Source organism: Sciurus carolinensis, chromosome 12 (assembly GCF_902686445.1).
Source record: "Sciurus carolinensis chromosome 12, mSciCar1.2, whole genome shotgun sequence".
Classification (NCBI taxonomy): domain Eukaryota; kingdom Metazoa; phylum Chordata; class Mammalia; order Rodentia; family Sciuridae; genus Sciurus; species Sciurus carolinensis.
In genome coordinates, this window is record NC_062224.1 from 57,802,545 (window position 1) to 57,826,055 (window position 23,511).

Below are 23,511 nucleotides of genomic sequence, written 5' to 3' on the forward strand. Positions count from 1 at the left end.
CCATAGTACAAATCACTGTCACCAATTATTATTGCAGTTAACTCCTAACAAGTTCCTTCTTTCTAATCCATAGTCTATTCTCAACACTGCTGTTACAGAAATACCATTGAAATGAAAACCAGATCACGTTACTATACTATTTAAAATTTTCCAAAAATCATCCTATTTTATTTAAAGTAAAAACCAACAACCTTACAATATCTGCAAGTATTAAAACAATCTTACACAATTCTTGCTCCGCACTAGCTGTAACAGACTACTGGCTATTCAAATAACTTACTAGGTATGCTACTTCCTCAGGGCTTTCTCAATTATCATTGCCCACATTTAAAATAGTATTTCTTTAAAATCTATGAAAGGCTTGCTTCCTCAACCTCCTTCAATTGCTTGTTGAAATTTTACCTTTTCAGTAAGGTCCTCCATGAGTATTCTACTAAAAACTGAAAAAGCCACAGGAATCACTACCACCACTACTTCTTATTCCCATACCCTACTTCATTGAGTTTCTTATTTATTATATGATTTACTTATGTATTATGTGTAATGCTTATTGTCTATCTCTTGAATCAAATGTAATTTACAAAAGGGTAGTTTTTGTTCATTGTATTAATTTATTCTTAAGTGCCAAGAGCAATACCTAGCAAATAACTAGATGTTCATTATGTATTTATTGGAAGAATAAGTGAATGAACTAGTAAATAAAGAATGATTGGTAGCCTCAGTACATGTTGCTGAAAAAGGATGGAAGCTTCAAGAACTGAAAGACGTATCTCAAGAACCCCAATCAATGTATCCCCCAATTGCACAATAACAGCTGAAAAGGTATAGTGGATCCAACCATTATCTGTTTCCTACAATAAACCAAATCACTGACACAATGTTTAATACAGAGGTTAAAAAGAATTTTGAAGAATAGACGAAAGAGGTTGGTAGATGATGTTAAGAGTTCTGGCAGAGATGCCAATGACTAAGCCAAGGCACTGGGTTGATATTTTAATGGGTGTATGTGTAAAAAAGGGTTTACCCAACAGGATTGGGCTGCTTAAACCCTACACATTCCCAAAAAAGGTTAATCTTCAGGAATGGTCTTTAGTTAGCTATGACCCCTTAGGATTCTACCTTAGTCTTTGTTGCTATACCAAAAATACCTAAAACTGAGTATATTAAAACAGAGGTTTATTCGGCTCACAATTCTGAAGTCTGGAAAGTTAAGACCATGGTTCCAGCGACCTGGAAAGAAGCCCCCAGATCACATCACAACATGGCAGTTATGTGGGTATATGCAGAAGGAACATGTGTGAGAAAGCTGTCACATGCAGAGAGAAGCAGCGAGAGCAAACAAGCCAAGAAAGGTAAACTTGCTTAATAACAATATATTCTCATGGAAATTAACCCAGTCCTATGAGACCTCACTCACTCCAAGAGAGCATTAATCCATCCATGAGGACCTGATTACTTTTGAGCAGGCCCTATCTTTTAAGGATTCCACCTCCTATACACTGCCACACTGGGGACCAAGCTTCCAGTTCAGAACCTTTGAGGGAACAAACCATAACATTCTTTCTGATAAGTATATTCTCATATGCCAGAGATCTTGGGCCATATGGTACCAGTTTGACTAGACAGTTTATGCGACCAACTACAAATGATGAATGCTATGTGCCTGTAACGCTTCACAAGTATTTTCACATATAGTTGCTGGAATAATTAAGTGCTTCCATGCAACTCTACCTGGAAAACCTAGAATCTTGTACTTGGTTCCTCCTGTAGTCTTCCCTTTCCTGACTGTAATCAGGATCATTTCATTATAATAAACCATAATCATATGTACATGAGAATTTCTCAATCTTAGAAGTCTTCAACCACTGAGTCTGAGGTAAGTGGTCTCATGGAATCTTGACACAGGTGGTACCAGAAGTAGGATTTTTTAGAACAATTGTGATTCCTTTGAACATGGCAAAAACACTGTTGAGAAAAAGAAAGGTTGGCAAGACAAGTGATTATAGACCTTTGATGCCTAAATGGGCACACCAAGTCCCCCATGGTATGAGAACAGTTGTTCTACAATAAGTTACTATACATAAAATAGAATTTAGAAATGACAGTCCCAAATCTCAGGGAGTGGCTCACTGGATACACAAAACATGTAAAATAATGAGAAATAAGCAAAATGCCCAATTCATTGGTAATTTTTGTAACTTTGATAGATAAAATGAAAACAAAGTGTTGGCATCAATATGGGTGCTTTTCAAAAAGTTCAAATTTCAGACCATCTGAGTTACACTGAAAAATCAGATCACATTTCTAAGGTTTCTGTTCACCAATAAGGTAGTCCATGCAGGTGGTGGAGTGCTAAAACCAGGGGTTATAGTATAAAGTAATTTTCCCAATTTGTGGATTAGTATCATCAGGTTCCTCAAAACTTTTACTAAAATGGATTATGAAAGTGACTAATTTAGGGACAGTATATTTGGTTTTGAATCCTACAGAAGGAGATGGCTGCATGGGTTGGTGCAGGACTCACGATGCACCAATGAACAATCATAGAGGATTGCAAATAATCCAAACATACAACAGGTTGTCCCCAAGGGGTCAGCTAGCCTGGTGGACTGGGTAAAAGCCACTGTAAAGTTTGTGTAGCCTGCAAACGGGACCTGTCTTGCCTCCCCCTTTAAATGTCAAGTGGCACTCCCTAGATGAAGTGGTTGATATGTTGCATATGCTGGCCATGCTGGATTGGATTTAGGATCATCAGGATAATCACATGTCTCTTACTTAAGTCATGGAAAATATGCTGAGTAATGGGGCACACCTGTTATAATCAAACTGGTGCAAAATCAAAGATTTCAAGAAGTTCTGTCAGATATGTTGTCAGCTTCTTCCTATGCATCTTACAGATCCTTCTAAGAAAATCAGAGTGATTAACTCAGAACAGTAAAAGACCAAAAGGACAGCTAAGGAAGTTATTTGAGGAAAGTAATGTTTTAAATGGTCACTAAGGAATTGGATAAATAAAGTGGACACTGTGAAGTTGACACAAAGATCTTAAAACAGCACTATCAAAAGTTGTGCGAACCAGTGGGAGTCCTTGCTGGTCCCCCAATACTGAAGAGGTCCAAACAAATATGTATACCCTAATTTGAAAGAACACAAAAAACTGAGAGGTAAAGCTGACAACAAGGAACTTCACTTTTCAGGAAAATTAAATGAGAATAGGATTGACAGAAGAGCCAGGGTTTCTCGGACCAATTCTTGGGTTAGGGAATGAAAGTCATATGTACAACTATGGAGAAAATAGGGAGTAAAGAAGAAAACTTACAGGAGTTCTCTGACATAGGAGTTCAATGCACTGTGATTCCAAAAACTGTTGATGAAGTCCTAACAGGGGCTACAATTAAAATGGGAAAATATGAAGATGATCGATGAGATTAAAGTTTAAAAATCTGGATGGTACCAAGAATTGAAACCAGAGGTGCTTTACCACTTGAGCTATTTTCCCTGTCCTTTTTATTTTGAGACAGGGTCTCAGTAAGTTGCTGAGGGTCTCACTAAATTGCTGAGATTGGTCTCAAACTTGTGTTCCTCCTACCTCAGCCTCTCATTCGCTGGAATTATAGGGCTGTACTACCACGCTAGGCAAAAATTAAAATGTTTGAAATGGAGTACATTAAGTTGTTGCCTCCTCTTTACCTGAACATCATGCTGGGAAGGATGTTGTCAGCTGAGGGAACATTTCAGCTACTGTACTGTAGAAATCATCTGGTTTGCCCTTGTATTAATTAGATATGTTAAATAATAAACTCCAGAATTTCCTAAGCCACACGGATTGTCAACTCAAAACAGTATCAAGATGGATGAAAAGAGATTATTAAATGAATTAATAACACTTTAGAAGTTGGAATACTGTTACCAACAAACTCTCTGTACCATAGCTCTCTATATCCCACAAAAAAGGTGATGGCTAAGGAAGACTAACAGATTATCAAAGCCAAAATAAAGTAGTGCCATCTACAATATTGGCAGTACCTGGTATGGTCTGAACAGTGCCCAAAATACAAAGAGCTAAAGGAGTCTGATACTCAAGTGTCTGATCTTGATAATGCTTTTTTTTTAATCCTAATTTCAGAAAACAAAACAAAACAAAAACCTGTAATCTCTTCAAGTGGGAATGATCCCAATTTACATTTACTGTACTTCTTCAGGGTTGTTAAGAATTCAACATCTTGCTGTCATAACTGCTAAGAATAGATTTTAACTAGATCCAGGTTCATAAAATTATAATATCAGAAACTTACAAACAAGCTTAGAACTTACCATATAGTGGCGACACACAAGAAAACCTTAAGCTACATGATAAATCCAGCAAAATATGCAAGGGCCTACCTAAACTTTAAATCTTATGAATAACCTAGGCATAAGCCATCTATGACATTCCATAGGAAATAAAAAATAAACTCTTCTAATTCCTTATTCCTGGAAGTAAGCAAGAAACACCATACCTGCTCAGGTTATTTGGGTTTTGGAGGACACAAATTCCACATCCAGAATTAGTGCTAACTTTAATTCACAAAACTACTTGAAAGATGAACATATTTAAATAGAAGCTGAAACACTAGCAGGCTATATATGAATTGCAGCAGATCAGTCAGTGCCTTTGGGTCCTTCTCCACGCTCAGCTATGATTTTTAGAAGTATCTGCAAATTGCACAGACTGGAACTTATGGTAATAAGCTTATAAAAGTTGCCTAAGGTATTGGACAAGAAAAATTCCAGACACAAGTATAGTACACATCATTGAAGAGACAATTACTGGGTATTAACTATGACTAACAGATATCTTTTTTTTTTTTTGGTACTGGGGATTGAACCCAGAATTGCTTTACCACTGAGCCATGTCACCAGTCCTTTATATTTTTTATTTTGAGACAGAGTCAAACTGACCACAGACAAGTTGCGTTGGGCCTTACTACATTACTGAGGCTGGCTTTGAACTTGTGATCCTCCTGCCACAGCCTCCCAAGTTTCTGGGAGTACAGGCAGGTACTCAAAACATCCAGATATCTTGGATAATGTCCCTCCAAACCCCCCCCCCAAAAAAAAAAACAAAAAAAACAAAAACACTAAGAAGGAAGGCAGTGTCCATAAGAATTCCAAAATAAAATGGAAATGGTTTAACAGGAATTTGCTACTGAAGGAATGCAAGGAAGTCCTCACCATATTCAGAAGCAGGTAGTCTCTCTTCTAGTTCCTTCCAACTTTGGGGTCATCTTAGCAGCTGCCAGATACCACTGATACATTCTGTTGTTCATAAGGCAATGCCCTATAAAGAGCTCTCAAGTGACCAACCAAAAAGTGACTTTCATTTATGCGTGTGGCAGTTTTATGGTGGATAGCATATTTGAAGGTCAAAGCACAATGATTCAATGATGTAAAACTGACTTGAATAAGGTAAGAACACATCAGCTCAGGGGGCTCAATTGCATGTTGTTCTCCTTGCAGTGATGACAGAACTGAAGAACAAAAAAGACCTGAAACTTGAGTATTATACTGATAAATGGGCAGTGACCATTTTCCTTGGCTATATTGTAAGGCTGATGGGCAATGGGAAAGTAGACTATTAACGGGATGGACTATTAATGAGGCATGTCCCATGGAAATCACTGTGGGAATATAAAGGACACACTGAAGCAGGATACATCAATGCCTATCTGAAGAATCACCTTCAGGATCACAAGATAATTGGAGCTAAAAGATAGTGGCCACCAGCATTCCTGAAATGAGTACATATGGGGAGCTGCAGCAACACAGAGATGGAATAATCACTGACATATTCCTCTTTCACTATGATGCACAAAATGGCCACTGTCCTATCTGCCAAAGGGAGAGAGAAGACTACAGATGACTATGGAGCATATTACTCAGGAGGAAGCCCCTCAACCTCAACATAGTTGGCAAGTACACTACACTGGACCATTACCAGTATCCTTAGGAAGCTATAAATGGGCCTAGATAGGAATGGACATTTAAGTATGGATTGAGTTTTACACACCCAATAATAGAGGCAAAAATGTAAACATTATAGAATGACTGGAACAGAAGATACTGTACACCACCCAGTTACATGTCATTAGATGAAAAATACGCTTTATAGACCACAGTATTCAAAAATGAGTAAAGAAACATATCATGTTAAATATCATCCTTAGAGTGATAAAGAGTTAGGATGGGAAAGTGAAACACTTGTTATCTAAAATGGGAAGAGATAAAGACATGAAGGACTGGCACACATGGCTTCATGAATGTGGACTCCTGGGAGTCCAGTTTGAATAATTCCTCTATTTTTCTGAGAACATATAGAAAAGGGAGTGAGAGAGAATGTTGTTTGGACTATTAAATTCTTCCCCACACACCTCAACTCCTTTTTTCACAACTCATGCAGTGGTCCTGGGATCAGGGCCATGACTATTATGGGTGCCAGAAGCAAGGATAACTCCTAAGCAAGAAATTATAATTATACTTTTAAATCATTATGCCATTATTAGTCTTAAAGGACTAATGAACTGTGCCTTCACTCTATCTAGAAAAGCTGAGGTTGACAGAGAATGTAAGCTGTTTTGCCTAGTGGCCAAGATAGCTTTGTAACTATGTAAATCAATCTGTAACCCATTCCCTGTAATGGGAATGGACTGAAGGGGAACTATCTGGCAGTTTCTAAGATCTCCAAAGCTAGAAGGAACTAGAAGAGAGACTACCTGCTCCTGAATATGGTGAGAACCTCCTTGCATTCTTCCAATAGCACATTCCTGTTAAATCATTTCCATTTTACTTTGAACTCTTATAGATACTGCCTTCCTTCTTAGTGTTTTCTATTTTGAGGGTGGGGAGAATTATCCAGTATTCTGCTGCAAGTTTATCTCATTCAGTGTATTCCTTCCAGAGATAAGTTTGTACTCTGGGTACCTGAATCCATTAGCTACCTGTGATTGATACAAAAAATTACTACAGGGCTGGGGAATAGCTCAGCTGGTAGAGTGTTTGCCTCGCAAGCATAAGGCCCTGGGTTCCATCCCCAGGAACAGCAAAAAAAAAAAAAAAAAAAAAAAAAAAAAAAATTACTACAAACTTGATGATTGAAAGCAAACAAAATTTATTCCTCATAGTTCTAGAGGCCAGGAGCCCAAAATAAAGAAAAGCAGAGCTGTGTTCCATCAGAGGCTCAGGGGTATACTGTTCCATGACTTTCTGCTAGCTTTGGCCTGCAGTCCTTAGCATTTCTTGGTTTGGAGCCACATCAGTCCAATCTCTGCCTGTATGTGTGTATGAATATATGTGTATGTGTATGTGTATGTGTGTGTGTGTGTATGTCTGTGTGCGCATGTGGTGTTTGTGACGGAATCCAGGACCTCACACATATTAGGCAAGCACTCTACCACTGAGCTACACTCCCTATCCCTCTGCCTCCATCTTTATTTCGCCTTCTTGATGTGGGGCAAATCTTCCTTGGCCTCACTTCAATAACACTTGTCACTGGATTTAGGGCACAATCAGAGTTCATTAGCTGAATGCCGTGTCTATTTCCTGCCACTCTGACACTTGACACAGTCTGTTGAAGTAGAGGATCCGACACTTGACACGGTCTGTTGGAATAAAGGACTCAACACTTGACATGGTTCTGGTGATTGTCCTCCCTTTTGGGGGCCATAGGTGTGGCATGTCTCCATGTGTAGTTGCTTTTTAATATTAATAATCAATATATCATTTAGAAATTTATTGGAAAAACATTGGGAAGGTTTACTGTATTGGGACACAAAATAGTGCACAATAAAAATTTGGCAGTAGTACATAGATAAAATATATGAAAATAAACAATTGTGGCTGTGCTTGAGTTTAAAGGAGCCTGTGATTGCTTTAATATTATAATAGATGGATAAAGAGGCATTCCTCTGAGCCTGGATGCAGTGTTTAGCCTTTGCTGCTTTCTTAGTTTCAATAGTTGATTCTAGAGATAGCTTACATAATAAAAACATTTAAGTTAGTCATAAGTATAATTTGTACTTTTCCTATGATTTAGTCTAATTCTTTAAGAATCAGAATAAGATTGTACTCTGCTATTTTATGAAATTAGAAAAGACTAAATATTAATTATAAGTTGATTTCTTTGCCCTTTAATAATAGTAAAAACTTTTCACTGTTAAACACTGGAGTTCATGATGGGGGTGGTTTCTCAGAAAATCTAGTAACATGTTTGTTCTGAAGGTTAAAGGCTGGGAGATCATGGTGCCCTCAGTTTAGCTGGGAGACAAGGTTGTTTTACTCTAGCTGGGAAATAAGATTGTTTTGGTCTGGACCGTCATACAGAGAGAATGTGTACTTTGAGAAGAAGCATAGATTATACTTTTGAAGGTTTTTCTTTTTTTAAACTAACCAAAAATGATATAATCATTACTAATGAAAAATATCTATAAAAAGGCTAGCAGAAAAAATAAAGACAGATTCAGCCTCAGAACACTTGGTGTCCTGTGTGCTGTTTCTCTACCGCACCGATGCCTCCCATCCACCTAGGACCCCTGACCCCTGTTAGGGCTAGACCCCGGCAGCTGAAGATCCTTAAATTACTTATATCTGCAAACATCTTCCTCCTCTCCCCAAATAAGGCAACATATAGCTCTAGGGATTAGGATATGGACATAATGTTTTGATCCACTAGAATTCATTCCCTAGGTACCAAAATTTACTTGTGTCCTACATGAAAAGTGTACTTATCCCATCTCAATGTCCCCTAAAATTGTGACCCTTAAAATATCAACTCTTTTTTTTTTTTTTTTTTGTGGTGCTGGGGATCGAACCCAGGGCTTTGGGCTTACAAGGCAAGCACTCTACCAACTGAGCTATCTCCCCAGCCCAAATATCAACTCTTAAGTCCAAAAATCCTTTAACTATCATCTGCTCAAAAGTCCCAAATCCCATCATCTAAATAAGAAATAAATGAGACTCTGGATATGGTCCAGGTCCTAGGATGAAATTCCTCTGTATCTGTGTACCCCTTAAACTAGAAAACAAGTTATCAGCTTCCAAAATACAATGGTGGGACAGGCATGGGTTAGGCATTCCCATTCTGAAAGGGAGAAATTAAAGGGAATAAAAAGGTCACTGATTCAAGGCAAATTTGAAAACTGAGTATGGAAAATTCTGCTAGATTTCAAGGTTTGAGACTAACCCTCTATAACTTGCATTCCTATCCTCTAGACCCACGGTGGCTCCATAGGCCTACGTTTATGGTGACTTAGTCAACCTCTGCCTGTGCCTCTGGCCTCAAAGTTCTTCTTTCTTTTGTTTTTCAGCAGCAGTCCATCAACTATACCATTTCTTTTACACTAACAGGGTTTCAAATATTTGCAATATGTTCTATAAGCTTTGTGTGCTTTATCTGCTGATTGATTCTACAAACTGAGCACCAATTTTGGTGTTTGCAAAAATATAAGTAAATATCATTCACAATAGACCTGTAATGAAGGAATGGTTACTCTACTTCAGTAAACCAGGGTTTTTCAAAGGACAATGCTCCAAGTATTTGAGCCAAATAGTCATTTTCTTTATATTCCATTTGCTGGTTGTGATCATTCCATATTTCGCTTTGCTTCACATCCAGGCAATGTTTTTCTTGCAGTTCTAAGTGCTGCCTCCCCTTCTTTCTTAATATCATTAGGGTCAATCTAAGTTAAATAATCTAGTAAGAATGGACTAGCTATTTATATATGCCAGCTTGGGATTTCTTATTGCACTGTGTTCTAAGCACTAACATTTTATGGATTTCATCTCTGACTTTTAAATTTCCTTCTAAATTTTGCTAAAGAAAGAAGGAAGGAAGGAAAGAAGGGAAGGAGGGAAAGAGGGATGGAGGGAGGGAGGGAGAGACAAATTGGTTATTATTTCTTTGTTGGGAGGTATTACATTTCTCAAATTCTGAAAGCATTCAGAAAATTTCTGAACATGTAAAACTGTGTAGAAGGTCCTTTTATTTGCTCAGTACTCAGTAGAACCCTTTTGGTCTGGAAACTTACACAGTTCTTGCAAATTTTATTTTAGTTTTTCTAATTTAAAAAAAAAATCCTTTAAATTCTTATAGCTACTGAGTTCCCTTGGTTGAGTCTTCATGTTGTAATTATTCTTTCAGTATTTTCCATTTCTTTATTTCTGGTTCTTTATTCCTAGTCTCCAAAATTTGTTTCAAACCCTTCTATTAATTTTTTTTTTAATTTTAGAAACCATACATTAAATATACAATTAAGCCTTTTCAGCCTATTTTTGTTTTCCTATTTGCAGTATATTTCTTCTATGTCTTTAAAAATAATAATTAGTGATTGTTAACTTATCTTCTGTTCTATTTTATTTGTTTCTGCTAGGATCACTGTTCTTCTGTTCCTCTGGCGTATTCTATTTGAAGAGCCATATCCTCTGGCTCTTCAAATTTTTTCTGTTTGATTATCCTCAGTAAATTGTTCATATTCTTGAAGGATAAATGAGGTAAACTTACAAAACATGGGTTTCCTCGCTAAATAAGAAAATTGACCATCAATTCTCCTACACAGATTAGGAAGCATGCTCACATATTTCATTTTAAAAGTACGAGGTGGGAAACTAGAATGTCACTCTAATGTCCAGGAACATCCAACAAAAGAGGGTATCAACTGACAACTAGGAACCTACCATTTCCAAAATAAACTACTGAACAACAAAAATAAAGGAAGTTCTATTTTTATCTTGATAAAAAAACACTATATCCAATTGTCCTTGAACATGAATGGGATTATATTTACCCAGATGTTATAATCAAAGTAAGTCAAAGCCCATGTAATGCTTTATACTCCTACTCTCAGAACTTGTCCAAAAGTTTCAAAAAAATTGAGACTCTCTGTGGGACTCTACCAAGTAGAATGGCTCTCACCTCATACGCCTTCCTTTCTTTTTTCCTTTCCAGACTGTGATACCCTCTACTCAATTTATGTTACTACTATAACAACTATTTTCCATGTCCATAATTTTATACCATTTTCTTATACTGTAAACATAATGGATTCAAACCAGGGATCCTTGGAGAAATTGCTGATTCCAAGGCTGGTAAGTGGGAAATACAAGAGGAGCATGGAGAATCTTGTGGTGCCAAGATATACTAAAGTTAAGGATAAGCATATGTCAAAATGGCACAGAAACAAACAAAATGAGTTCCCAATAAGCTAAAGGTAGAATAACTGAAATAACTGAAACAAAAAATTCACCAAAAGGGATTCAAAAGATTTAATCAGGCAACAGAAACTATCAGTAAGCCTGCAACAAGACAGTTAAGAAAACACAACCCAAGTGATGGTGTCTATGAAATATCATCAAGTGGACCAACCAAGTGTGTTGGTTGGTCCACTTGATGGAAGGTCACAGAAGAAGTTAGGGCAAATAATGGCTGAAACCTTTCCAAATGTGATGAAAGACATGCATATAAATATCCAAGAAGGAGAGCAGGCACCTTGTGGCTGTCGTGCACTTGAGCCCCACAGGGCCGGGGAGGCACCAGCAGTCCCAAGGGGAGGAGGCCGAGGCCACAGCTTGAGGGAGGCCCTGGCCCCTCTGTGCCTGTGTCTAGCACAGCCCGTGTGAGAAAAAGACAATCTTTCCCCACCCCAACAATAATTTATCATCCAAATATTAACAGTAATGGTAGCATTTGTCTCAATATTTCTAAAATCACAATGGTCTCCTGCTTGAACTATTTCTAAAGTTCTTTTATTCATTTGTTCACTGCTATGTGATCCAAACCCAGATGACCCTTTAGTGCCAGAGATTGTATAGATCTATAAAGTAGACAGAGATAAGTACAACAGAATACCTCGGGAATGAACTCAGAAGTATGCCATGTGATGCTACCTTAAAGTCAGAATAACCTGCATTATAGCTGGAATAAACTTAAAAAAAAAAGTTCAAAAATAAATCCAAGTCAATGAATACCAAACAAAATAAACTTGACCTCCAGTGAGGCACATTTTAATCAAATCATTGGAAGATAACCTTGAAAGCCTCAAGAGAGAAATAATTTATCACATATACAAGGGTTTGTCAATAAGCAGATTTCTCATCGGAAACTTGGGAGCCCAGAAGGCAGTCGGTTGATATACTCAAGAGTGCTAAAGAAAAAATAATGGTCAACTAAGAATCCCATGTCTCACAAAACTGTTCTTCAGGAAAGGGACAGAAATTAAGATACTCTCAGAGAAAAAGAAGGTGAAGGAGTTCATTTACCACTAGATCTGCTTGCAAGAAATGATAGAGAGGCCCTTCTGGTTGACATTAGACAGTAACTTGAAGCTGTATAAAAAAATAAAGATCTTTAGCAAACTTAAATACATAGGCAATTATAAAAGTTATTATTGTAACCTTGTAACGCTTTTTGTTTTACTACACAATTTAAGAAACTAATGCACTTAAAAATCAGTAGTCTCTGATTTTTGAACACATATTTTCTTTCAAAAAATTGATAAACAGATTTGTTGGGGAAAACAAGAAGAAACTATGTTGATCAAGATATCCTAACTATAATTTGTCAAATATACCCAAATTTGTACAAATACTCAGAAAACTACAAGAGGTTAGTGATAACATATAGTGTCTAGTAGGATATTTTCAAGTCTAATAAATAGAAATTAAATAATGGAATCCACAAATGGCCAGTACATAAAAGAAAAACAAAACAGAAGTGATACTGATTATTGTTTGATATATAGCAGGCAGTGATAATAACAGCAGATATTTATAATAATATCTTTATCTTAATACTATTTTAATACAATATAATTTAATTGATAAAATGTATTTATGACAGAAAATATTATTATGTTTATTGATTAATTTATGCCTGACAACAATCCTAAGATGTGGGTACTATTATTTTTGTCATTTTGCAGATAAGGAAATGAAGGCATAAAAAGTTGAGTATTTGGGAATCACTTAGTAAGTGGAAGAGCCTACTACTACATTATACTACCTCACAGAAAATATCAGTTTCAAGTACTGCACTAAATACTTATATGTGCCAATCCTCATAATAGTCCCAAGCAGTAGGTTTATCCTACCAATTTTACAAATAAAGAAACTAAGACTCTAATGGGCTGAAGGATATTTAGCCATTTACTTGGTGACTGTCAGAAATATTCTTCTTCCCAACTGAGATAAGCAAATATGACCCTACCCACCCCCAAAAAACCCCAAACATTTCTAACTGCTACTTAGGGAGAAGTATTCTCCTCCAAATTGGTTGTTAAAGGTTATTAAATGGGATGTAAACCTAGGTCTGTGCATCTCCAAAGTAAATGGTCTTCAAAATAGGAGACATTGACTTATGAAGAGTTTGAAGCAAATATTCAACAATGGGGAGTTATTGTTTCATGAAGGATAGGGAACAATACATTCTAGATGAGGTCTATAGTTGCAAATACTTGAAAGTAGTCTATAAAGTATAATACAGTATAGCACATAATATTACATATGTCATTTGTTGAATTGACATAAATCATGGACCAGTTTATAAAATGATTCAAATTTGTCTTTTGAGGGAACTGTGGTTCATTGTATAACTCTGAGTGAGAAATGAATCACTAACATGTTAATTATTTGTAAGGGTCTAAAATGAATAAACCTGGGAGGGCCAAATTAAGCCATTCTAAAGAAATACCAAAGGTTTGTTCATTTAAGTTTCACCATTCTAGTGTTTTCAAATCTATTAGAATGCTTTTCCATCCAATTTATATAATCTCTAAGTTATGAGTACAAAACCATTAATACTAGCTTAATAAATCTTTCATTTAGTAAGAAATTCAGAATATTGGGGGAATATTCAACACCACCACTATTAACATTAGTAATACAGATCACAAATATATAGTAAAAACACTCTCCCAAACATATCATTAACACCTCCATTTCCTTACAGAAATAAAATACCTTCAGTAGAATTTAGATTAACATTATTAATTTCTGAAAATATGTGGTTAACCGATATTACTGTAGCAGTAACCAACAATCAATATTTTGGTTGTTCAATGGAATTTCTACACCTTAGCACGTCTAAGAATGAGCATAGGCTTGTGTGTTCATTGCAAAAAATATTCAGTCATCAACTCTTCTAATCAATTACCTTTGCAATAATGACTTCTTTCTTCAGAATCTTCATAGCATAGTATTTCCCACTTGCCTTCTCACGAACCAAAATAACTTTCCCAAAAGTGCCTTTTCCTAGTAGTTTCAAATAGTCAAAATCATTCATTGTCTGAAAAACACAAATTTAAAAATCTAGTATTAAATACTTGAAATAATTTGTTAGTATGAATGTATATACCTGCAATATCCACTCGAAAACAAATTTAGCCAATTTCGAAGCACCCCTAAATGAAAAAGGATCAGATAGACTGGCATTGGCTGTCTTATCTGAAATCATGGATATTGAAAAAAATATAAGTAGTTCTCTGACACTAGAGAAAATGATTTTGAACCTAGGCTTTCTTAGCCAATCAAATTATCAGTTAAGTGAAAGGGCATAGGGAGAAAGATGATTTCATTAATTTTCAAGGACTCGAGGCTTCAAGGACTTAGTAGTGTTGCTACCCTCAGACAATGGGATAATCTGAAAATGTCCTACACAAATACTTCCAATATGCCTAAGGAAGCAGCACTTTTGAATAAATTATTTGAGAATGTACTTCATCAAAATAAGGATGGAATCTAAGAAATATTTAGAAGAAATGGTGAGAACAACCCTGGAGCTCAGTGAAAAGAAATCTAAGACAATAGTTGTGACTTCTGTAAAAGTAACTGGTACAATTAAGAACATGAAGGTAGAGAGCTAGAAGAAGCGCTGATAAATCTTCTTGTTTCCAATTTCATTTCTCATTCCTATTTCTAAGTCAGGTGACTTTCAAGATTTTACCAGGCAGACCTACTACTTACACTGTATAGTCTCCTCTATGTGTACTTGTATATTTGACATTCTTCCATAAACTTCCAAGTTTTTAAAAACTGTTTGTCTTCTTCACTCAGCTTGTCATTTTTGTGGACTTGTCTCCATTAGAAATTACTATTATTTTAATGGGCTTTTGGATGGAAGAGAAGGTTACTGGGTATGCTAAATTTACTTTCTTAAATTTAAACTCAGTTTAGAGGGTTATGAATAACAAGTTAAGCACTTAGGTTCTATCCTAAAATCAAAAGTCATTGAATATTTTAGTGCCTTTTATAACTTTTTTTTTTCCTATTTACTATCCATCAGAAGGAAATGTGAGAAATGTTTCAAATCAATGTCTTCAGCTTCCATCTTAGGAAACAAAGAATAAAGTAAATTAAACCCAAAATAATAAGAAGAAAGGAAATTATAAAGATCAGAGGGCAATAATGAATTAAATTTTAAAAATAACAATAATTGAGAAAATTCAATGAAACCAAACATTCTTTGAGAAGATCAATAAAAATTGATAACCTCCAGCGAGACTGGTCAGCAAAACAAAGAGAATACACAAATTACCAATATCAGGGATGAGAGAAGTAATATCACTACAGATTCTACAGGTATCAAAGGGAACACGAGAACGTAACAGTGAGAGAAAATGAACAAATTCCCTGAAAGTCTCAATTACCAAACTCCAATTGGAGAAAAAACAGGTAATTTGAATAGCTCTATATTTATGAAGGAACTGAATTTGTGCTCAGAAAACTTTTCAATAAAGAAACTCCAGGTCTAGATGGTTTCACTGGTGACTTTTAGAAACATTTAAAGAAAAAAAAAAAATGGTACCAATTCTATACAAATTCTTCCTGAAAACTGAAATGAAGAAATACTTCTCAGTTCATTCTGAGACATCAGACTGATACCAAAACTAGACAAAGATATTTTAGGAAAACTATAGACCAATAACCTTCATGTACATACATGTTAACGCTCAAAAACATTAAAAACTGAACACCTACATTCATTTTCAAACTAATTTGCTGTCTACAATTTTGATAATTTCCCCCAAATGTTAGGTTACAATGTCTTAACTATTCAATATCTCTAGTACAAAGGAAAAGATGAACAGCAAAGAGACAGCAGGGGAAAACAACAAAATACACTTATTCAACTACGAAGCAAACATGTGACTCTAAATATCTAGAAAATAGTAACAAAGTTAGTGCACTTGAACAATAATAGGTAATCTGAGGTAGATTTAACTTCATTAATAAATTTTTTAAAATCAGGGAATAACCACCAAACAGTTTGTGCTAAGTAATCCCCAAAGAGTTTCCTTCTTCCATGAAAACATGAGATCAGCTCTCTCCCTGGGCAAGCCTTGTATCCTGCCAAATTGAACACAGACTATGATCAAAGGTATACTTTGCCAGTTCCAAACCCAGCCTCTAAGTCTAGCAACTTATGCTTCCTCCACTTGGAAAAATTCAGAAAGCTAGCTCTACTGCTATAAGGAAGCCCATGTTATTCTACTGAAAGAGAGAAGCCATGTGAAAAGTTCCTGGAAGATAAGATACGACAGACAGAAATCATGTGGAGAACCAGCAATGTCTCAGTTAAGTCACTATCAAGCCCCCTGGTGTGTAAGAAACTTTTTCTTGGATTTTCTAGCCCAGTCCATGTGCCACCTGAAGGTAGCCACTTGAGAGCTCTATACAAGACAGGCCAAACAACAAAATCATGAGAAATAACACATTGCTATTTTTTAAAACATTAAAGTTGGGGTAATTTGTTCCATGACAATAAACCTCTGAAAAATAGTATTCTCATTAACCATAATGTACATCTCAAGGTTTCTTTTTAGCAAAAAAGTAAGTAAAAGCGGAGGACTTTCATGAAGTTTGCCCTTCTGCCCACTACCCCACTTCCTCTGGTGCTCTTTCAACTTCTACAACACTTAACTAGATATTTTTCCCCCCTTAGTGCCTACCAAAAAATAAGCACATAATAAATGCTAATATATGAAAATAAGAAAAGGGGATGAATTATATGACTGTCTACACTGATAATTGTGAAAAGGGGAAATATATTATGCCTTTCTTGTCATTTAAAGCCAGATTTAACAAAAAAAATATATAATAAGCTGGGCATGGTGAGTGCATGCCTATAAATCCCAGCAGCTTGGAAAGACGAGGCAGGAGGATTGCAAATTCAAAGTCAGACTCAGCAACTTAGCAAGGCCCTAAGCAACTCAGTGAGACTCTGTCTCAAAATAAAAAATAAAAAGGACTGGGGATGTGGCTCCGTGGTTAAGCACCCGAGGGTTCAATCCCTGGTACCATATCATCATCATCATCATCATCATCACAATAAAATCCTCATATTTTTGCACTTTTATCTCTTTCAAATTTTTTTCTCTTTGAAATTTTTCTTGTAAATTTTCATATTCATGTGAAAAGTCATTCCATCCACTAGACATAGAACTTGAAGTTAGGGTGTTACAAATTCTCCATTTTCAATAAGATATTTTAATATCTTATAATAATATATAATATATAATATAATAATAATAAGATATTCTGAACAATATCTTATTAACATGTTAACCAGATTTTCAAGTATTTCAGAGAATTAAACTGGGTATAGCTGGTATATCTTGTTTTTGAATGGGGTAGTCTATAATTTAAAAGATGAGATTAACTGAGACTTGACTTTAAATTTAACAGCATAGTCAAATGTCAAGCTAACTGTGTAGATGCACTTACACACATGAAATTTTTTTTAAAAAATCTCTGAATAAGTTGATAAACCTAGATTGTGTTTTTCTTTTTGACTGAAGAAAAAGTGAGCCAAACTAACTTAAAGAGATATTCAGTTCAATCAAAAATAGAAATAAAAGACAGAAAAGGTTCACAGACATTTGGTTAAGATCAAGTGCAGGGTATTGTTTTAATTAAATCGAAGTTTCACATAAGGATAAACTCTAAGTTGTGCAGTATAACTTCACCAAGTTCACACATTTAGAACATGGAAGGAGAAGGACTGTTGTTGTTGTTGTTTGTTTTACTGTGGTACTAGGGATTGAGCCTAGAGGCTTGTGCATGCTAGGCAAACTATCACTAAGTTATATCCCTTTTTTAAAATTTCTGGAGTCAGGGTCTTACTAATATTGCCCAGGCTGGTCTTCAACTCAGACATCCTCCCAACTCAGCCTATTGAGTGCCTGGGATTATAAGTGTAGGCCATCTCTCCTAGCTCAAGAGTGAGGATTCTAATTCATAAACTCTAACCCCAAAGAATTCTTAATCACTGTTCTAATACCAAATTCTGGGGTGGAGGTGGCCCTTACCTAGCATACATAAGGGTTCAGTTCAAGCCACAAAACTGTCAAAACAATAACAAACAAAACAAAAAAACATACCCACATATAAACCAAATCTCACGGAAAATATCTTTAATATTTGTGTTTTCCTCATTCTGTTATTTTTCCTTCTCCCCATCACCCTCCCCACCCCTCATTTTCCTCTATATAATCCACCTTTCTTCCATTCTTGCCTCCCTCCCACCCCCCAATTATGTATTATCATCCACTATCAGAGAAATCATTCAGCCTTTGGTTTTTTGGGATTGCCTTATCTCACTTAGTATGATATTCTCCAACTCCATTCATTTACCGGCAAATGCCGTATTTTTATCCTTCTTTATGGCTGAATAATATTCCATTGTGTATATATACCACAATTTCTTTATCCATTCATCTACTGAAGGGCATCTAGGTTGGTTCCACAATCTAGCTATTGTGAATTGAGCTGCTATGAACATTGATGTAGCTGTGTCACTGTAGCATGCTGATTTTAAGTCCTTTGAGTATAGGCCAAGGAGTGGGATAGTTGGGTCAAATGGTGGTTCCATTCCAAGCTTTCTGAGGAATCTCCATACTACTTTCCAGAGTGGCTGCACCAATGTGCAACCCCACCAGCAATGTATGAGTGTACCTTTTTCCCCACATCCTCACCAACACCTATTATTGCTTGTATTGTTGATAACAGACATTCTAATTGGGGTGAGCTGAAATCTTAGGGTAGTTTTGATATGCATTTCCCTTATTACTAGAGATGTTGAATATATTTTCATATATCTGTTGACTGCTTGTAGATCTTCTACATACACGTATGATTATGCAAATGGTGAGTGAGTTTGCTTTGTGTACAACCAGAGAAACAATTGTTGTACCCCATTTGTGTAAAATGAATAAAAATAAAAATTAAATTAAATTTAAAAAAACCATAAATTTTATTTAAAAAAAATTTATTATTTAAAAAAATTTTTTTTAATTTAAAAAAAAGTATTGTGTCCATGTACAACTAAAAATAAAAAATAACCTATTATATCAAACATATTCTAAAATGTATTTAGAGAAATGACATGTTAGACTCTTTTCAATACCTAGATCTTTAGATTCACCTTAACCTACCATTGTTTTTGTATTAGTCCCAGGGATTGACCCCAGGGGCACTTAATCACTGACTTATCCGAGCCCTTTTCTTATTTGAGACAGTCCTACTAAGTTGCTTAGGGCCTTGCTAAGTTGCTGAGGCTGGCTTTGAACTTGTGACCCTCCTGCCTCAGCCTACTGAACTGCTGAGATTACAGGAATGTGCCACCATATCTGGCTTTAACCTACCATTTTTAAATAAGGAAGTTGCATTTCAACTGTCTATAGTAGTAAAACATTATTTACAATTCCCATAAAAATATAAACTGCTATTATTCTGAAGCACTAAGGAAAGGAAGACACTGTTTTCCTCATTAGCTCAGGAGCTGCCATTTAGAAAAAAAAAAAAAAGCTATTATTATTTTCAAGATTGTTCTCCCCAGTTGACTTTAGAGAAGTTGAGGGTACCATGCAGGAAATATACCCAGAGCCATGTATGTTTTGGCTTTCAGGACAACTTCAAATGCCAAATGGAAAAGGACTAAACCTTGAGAGAAAACTTTTCATTTCCAAGGTTCTAAAACATTAAAAACACAGGAAAATGCAATTCATAAAATCACATAAGGGTAGATCATTCACATCTCCCTCATGAGCCCTCATTCAGTGCCAAAGTGCTGGTCACTTATTGGTTTTAAATAACAAATGTTTCATATTTGTGTTAATAAAAAACATCCATATACATACATACAAAACATCACTGACATCTCCCTGCAAATGGCAGTTTTCAGCATTCTTTCTTTCTTTTTTGTACCTTTCTAGTAAGAACTGTTATTTTAGGATGATCAATTTGATTCCACTGATTAGAAACTTAACAGAATAATGTAGAATTTGAAAATCATTATTTTATAAACCTTAACAAATTACTGATTCAGGCAAGGATTGTTAATTAGTTTAAAACCATCAGGAAAATGAGCAGGTGGGAACTGAACATTTATGTGATGCCAAAGTAACAACACACAAATTACTTTCAGTTACAAGGGGAAATATAATTTATGGGATTTAGGTTGTCTTCAGACCTGAATGAACCATGACCAATTGTGTTGTCACAATTGTTCCCTCCCTCCCTCCCTCCCTTTCTTTCTTTCATTCATTCATTCATTCATTCATTCATTCATTCGTTCATTTTTGTGGTACTGGGGATTGGAACCAGGAGCACTTTACCATTAAGATTAATCCCTAGGCCTTTTAGGTTTCTATTTTGAGATAAGGTCTCTCCAAGTTGCTGAGGGTCTCACAAAGTTTCTGAGGCTTGAACTTACAATTGTCCTGCCCTGGCCTCCGGAGTCACTGGCATTACAGGCATGCACCACCAATGCCCAGCTAAATAGTGTGTTTCATGTGAGCTGCAATATGAAATATACATCATCATCTACCCTATGTGCTATCGTCTGAATGTAGGAATCCTCGACCCCAAATTCATGTATTAAAACCTAACTTCCAAAGTGATGGTCTTAGGAAGTGAGAACTTTGGGGAAGAGATTAAGTAACAAGGGCTCTACCCTCAGGAATGGGACTGTTGAAGGCCAGGCGTAGTGGCACATGGCTGTACTCCCAGTGCTCAGGAGGCTGAGGCAGGAAGATCGCAAGTTCAAGGCTAGCCTCAGCAACTTAGCAAGACCCTAAGCAACTCAGAGAGACCCTGTCCCCCAAAATGAAAAAAGCACTGGCGATATGGCTAAGTGGTTAAGTACCCCTGGGTTCAATCCAAACAAAACAAACAAAAAACATCTAATCAGGTTCTTTCAGAGAATTAGTATCATGAAAAAGAAGACAATTTCCAGCACTATTTCTTTCAAAGAAATAAATATTGTGCTAACAGGAGAATAACCTTATACTATTTTCTACCTTTCTTTTATGGTGGGTTGTAGAAGCATCCATTTCTTCTTCTCCTATATTATCAATTTGTGAAGTTGGACTACAATTCATTCTCTCTTCTTCTTGCCTCTGTAGTCTGTCTGCAACAGCCTGAATAGCCTCTGTCCATTCTTCCCTATAACAATGAGTAAAAGTTCTCATTAAAGATGATGATGATGCTTTAAATATTTCACAAAATATGATATCAACACAAATATAGTATATTCCTGGATAGCCCTCTGCTGCTTTTTACCATCACCCCAAGGTGAAAATACTTCTATAAGTATTTTAATTGTTTGCCTAATGTCAGAAGTAGCAATTACTTGGAGATATTGAAAAAAAGGAATTTAAAATCCACTTAAAATATTTAAAACTACTGTTAAATTTTAATTGTTTTTATACATTCTACCTATTAAGTAAACTGACCCTCAAAAATTTGCTGCTGTTTTTTGTTAATGTTTTGTTTAGCCACTGCAAGTCCATCACAAACAGACTCAAGATCTTTAAGTAGTTCAACATTTTAGCACAAGGTTTTCAAAACCAAAACTTTTAAACTGTTTCTAGATCATGTGAGTTTCTTGAAATAGGGAAGAAAGGAAGGAAGGAAGGAAGGGAGGGCGGGAGGAAAGAGAGAAGGGGAGGGAGGGAGGGAGGAAGAAAGAAAAGGCAGTTTGTTCTTAAAAACTAGTCTCAGGGGCTGGGATATAGCTCAGTGGCAGAGTGCTTGCCTAGTATGCAGGAGGCCCTGAGTTTCATTCCCAGTACTGAGGAAAAAAAAAAAAAAAAAAGTCTCAGGCTCACCTTTATCAAGCTTTACAGGATCAGTGTTTTAAAATCAACTGATTTCTTAAAGTCCATTAGAATTTTAGAATTTTGAATGGAACTGCATTAAATTCACAGCTAAATTTTCATAGAAGTATTACATTAATTAATTAATTAAGGTTTTGAATCCATTAACATGGTATAGTTCTCCATATACTTAGGTCTTTAATTTTCCAATGTAATGCTTCTAATTCTCTGTTAAATGTTTTAAAAAAACATTTAACAGTAAATAATTTGAGGTGCATTCATTGAAGTTATTGTTCATTTTTAACTGAATTTATTCCTAGGTACACTTTTATACTATTATGGATGTTTTTAAAAATATTTAATTTCTAATTTTTTGAGACAGTTTTTTGTGTGGGGGGGTGGTTTGGTGTCCGCGCGTGCGTGTGTGTGGGGGGGGGGTGCGGGAGAATAAACCTATGCCCTTGTGCATGCTAGACAAGCACTCTACCAAATTTTTTTTGTCCAGCTTTTGTAATTAAACTACTGACCCTAATTACTAATCAATCATAATTCACAGTAACCAAACCAAAACTTTACACCATATTGGGGGCAGGGAGTCTGCAAAGCATACTGGGCCAAAGTAGCTCATTAACTGAAATAGAGTATCCAATCTTCGAGGTAATGCTGGAAAAAGCAATCAATTTAAAATACAGAATGAGACCCCTATGAAGCATGCACATTCTTTTTAAAGTACTACTTACAAAAATTACCAAATTTCACAAGCTGCTCATTTATTTACTAATGAATGTTCAATAAAACATCTAATACATGTATGCTATTAATGCTCAGATAAGTAATGGCTTATGAAGTTTAATACAGGAAATCTTGGCATTATGAATATGTATAGTATTTATATACAAAATGAAATAAAATACACATTAATATAGTAGTGCTCTAATAAAGACAATGTAAATATGTGATGAAAACCCAGGAGAAAGGCAATTCTTGAATGGAGATGTACAAGATAAGCTGGTACAGAGAAACAGACAAGCAAAGGAGATTAGGTATTGCTGATAGTAGGGGCAAAGGGGCAAGGATAAATTACAGAAATGTAAAAGCATGGTATAGAATCAATACTTGGGAAACCAGAAGTAGTTCAATACAGCTGGAACATGGGGTGAGCATATATGTGCACAGGGAGATGTGGCTCTGTATGAGGTGTAAGTGTAGCAGTCATGATTGCAACACTGATAGTGACTACTGTAAGAAGGAGAAATAACCTCAGTCCATAATGTTGGTGGTCATACATGACACAATAAAATACATGTTTTAAAAAAACATTTAACAGTAAATAATTTGAAGTGCATTCATTGAAGGCAAAGAAAAAAACAGTGCATTTGCTAACATGGAA

General features: G+C 35.8%; 1 protein-coding gene across 1 annotated transcript in view; it reads right to left on the reverse strand.

Annotated features, from left to right (window-relative positions):
* Window positions 1–23,511, reverse strand: part of Akt3 (AKT serine/threonine kinase 3) — a 294,858-nt gene that overhangs the window by 104,853 nt on the left and 166,494 nt on the right. Inside the window, 2 exon segments of the mRNA XM_047521463.1 lie at window positions 14,180–14,311; window positions 21,324–21,468. Coding sequence (XP_047377419.1) covers window positions 14,180–14,311; window positions 21,324–21,468 — 277 coding nt within the window.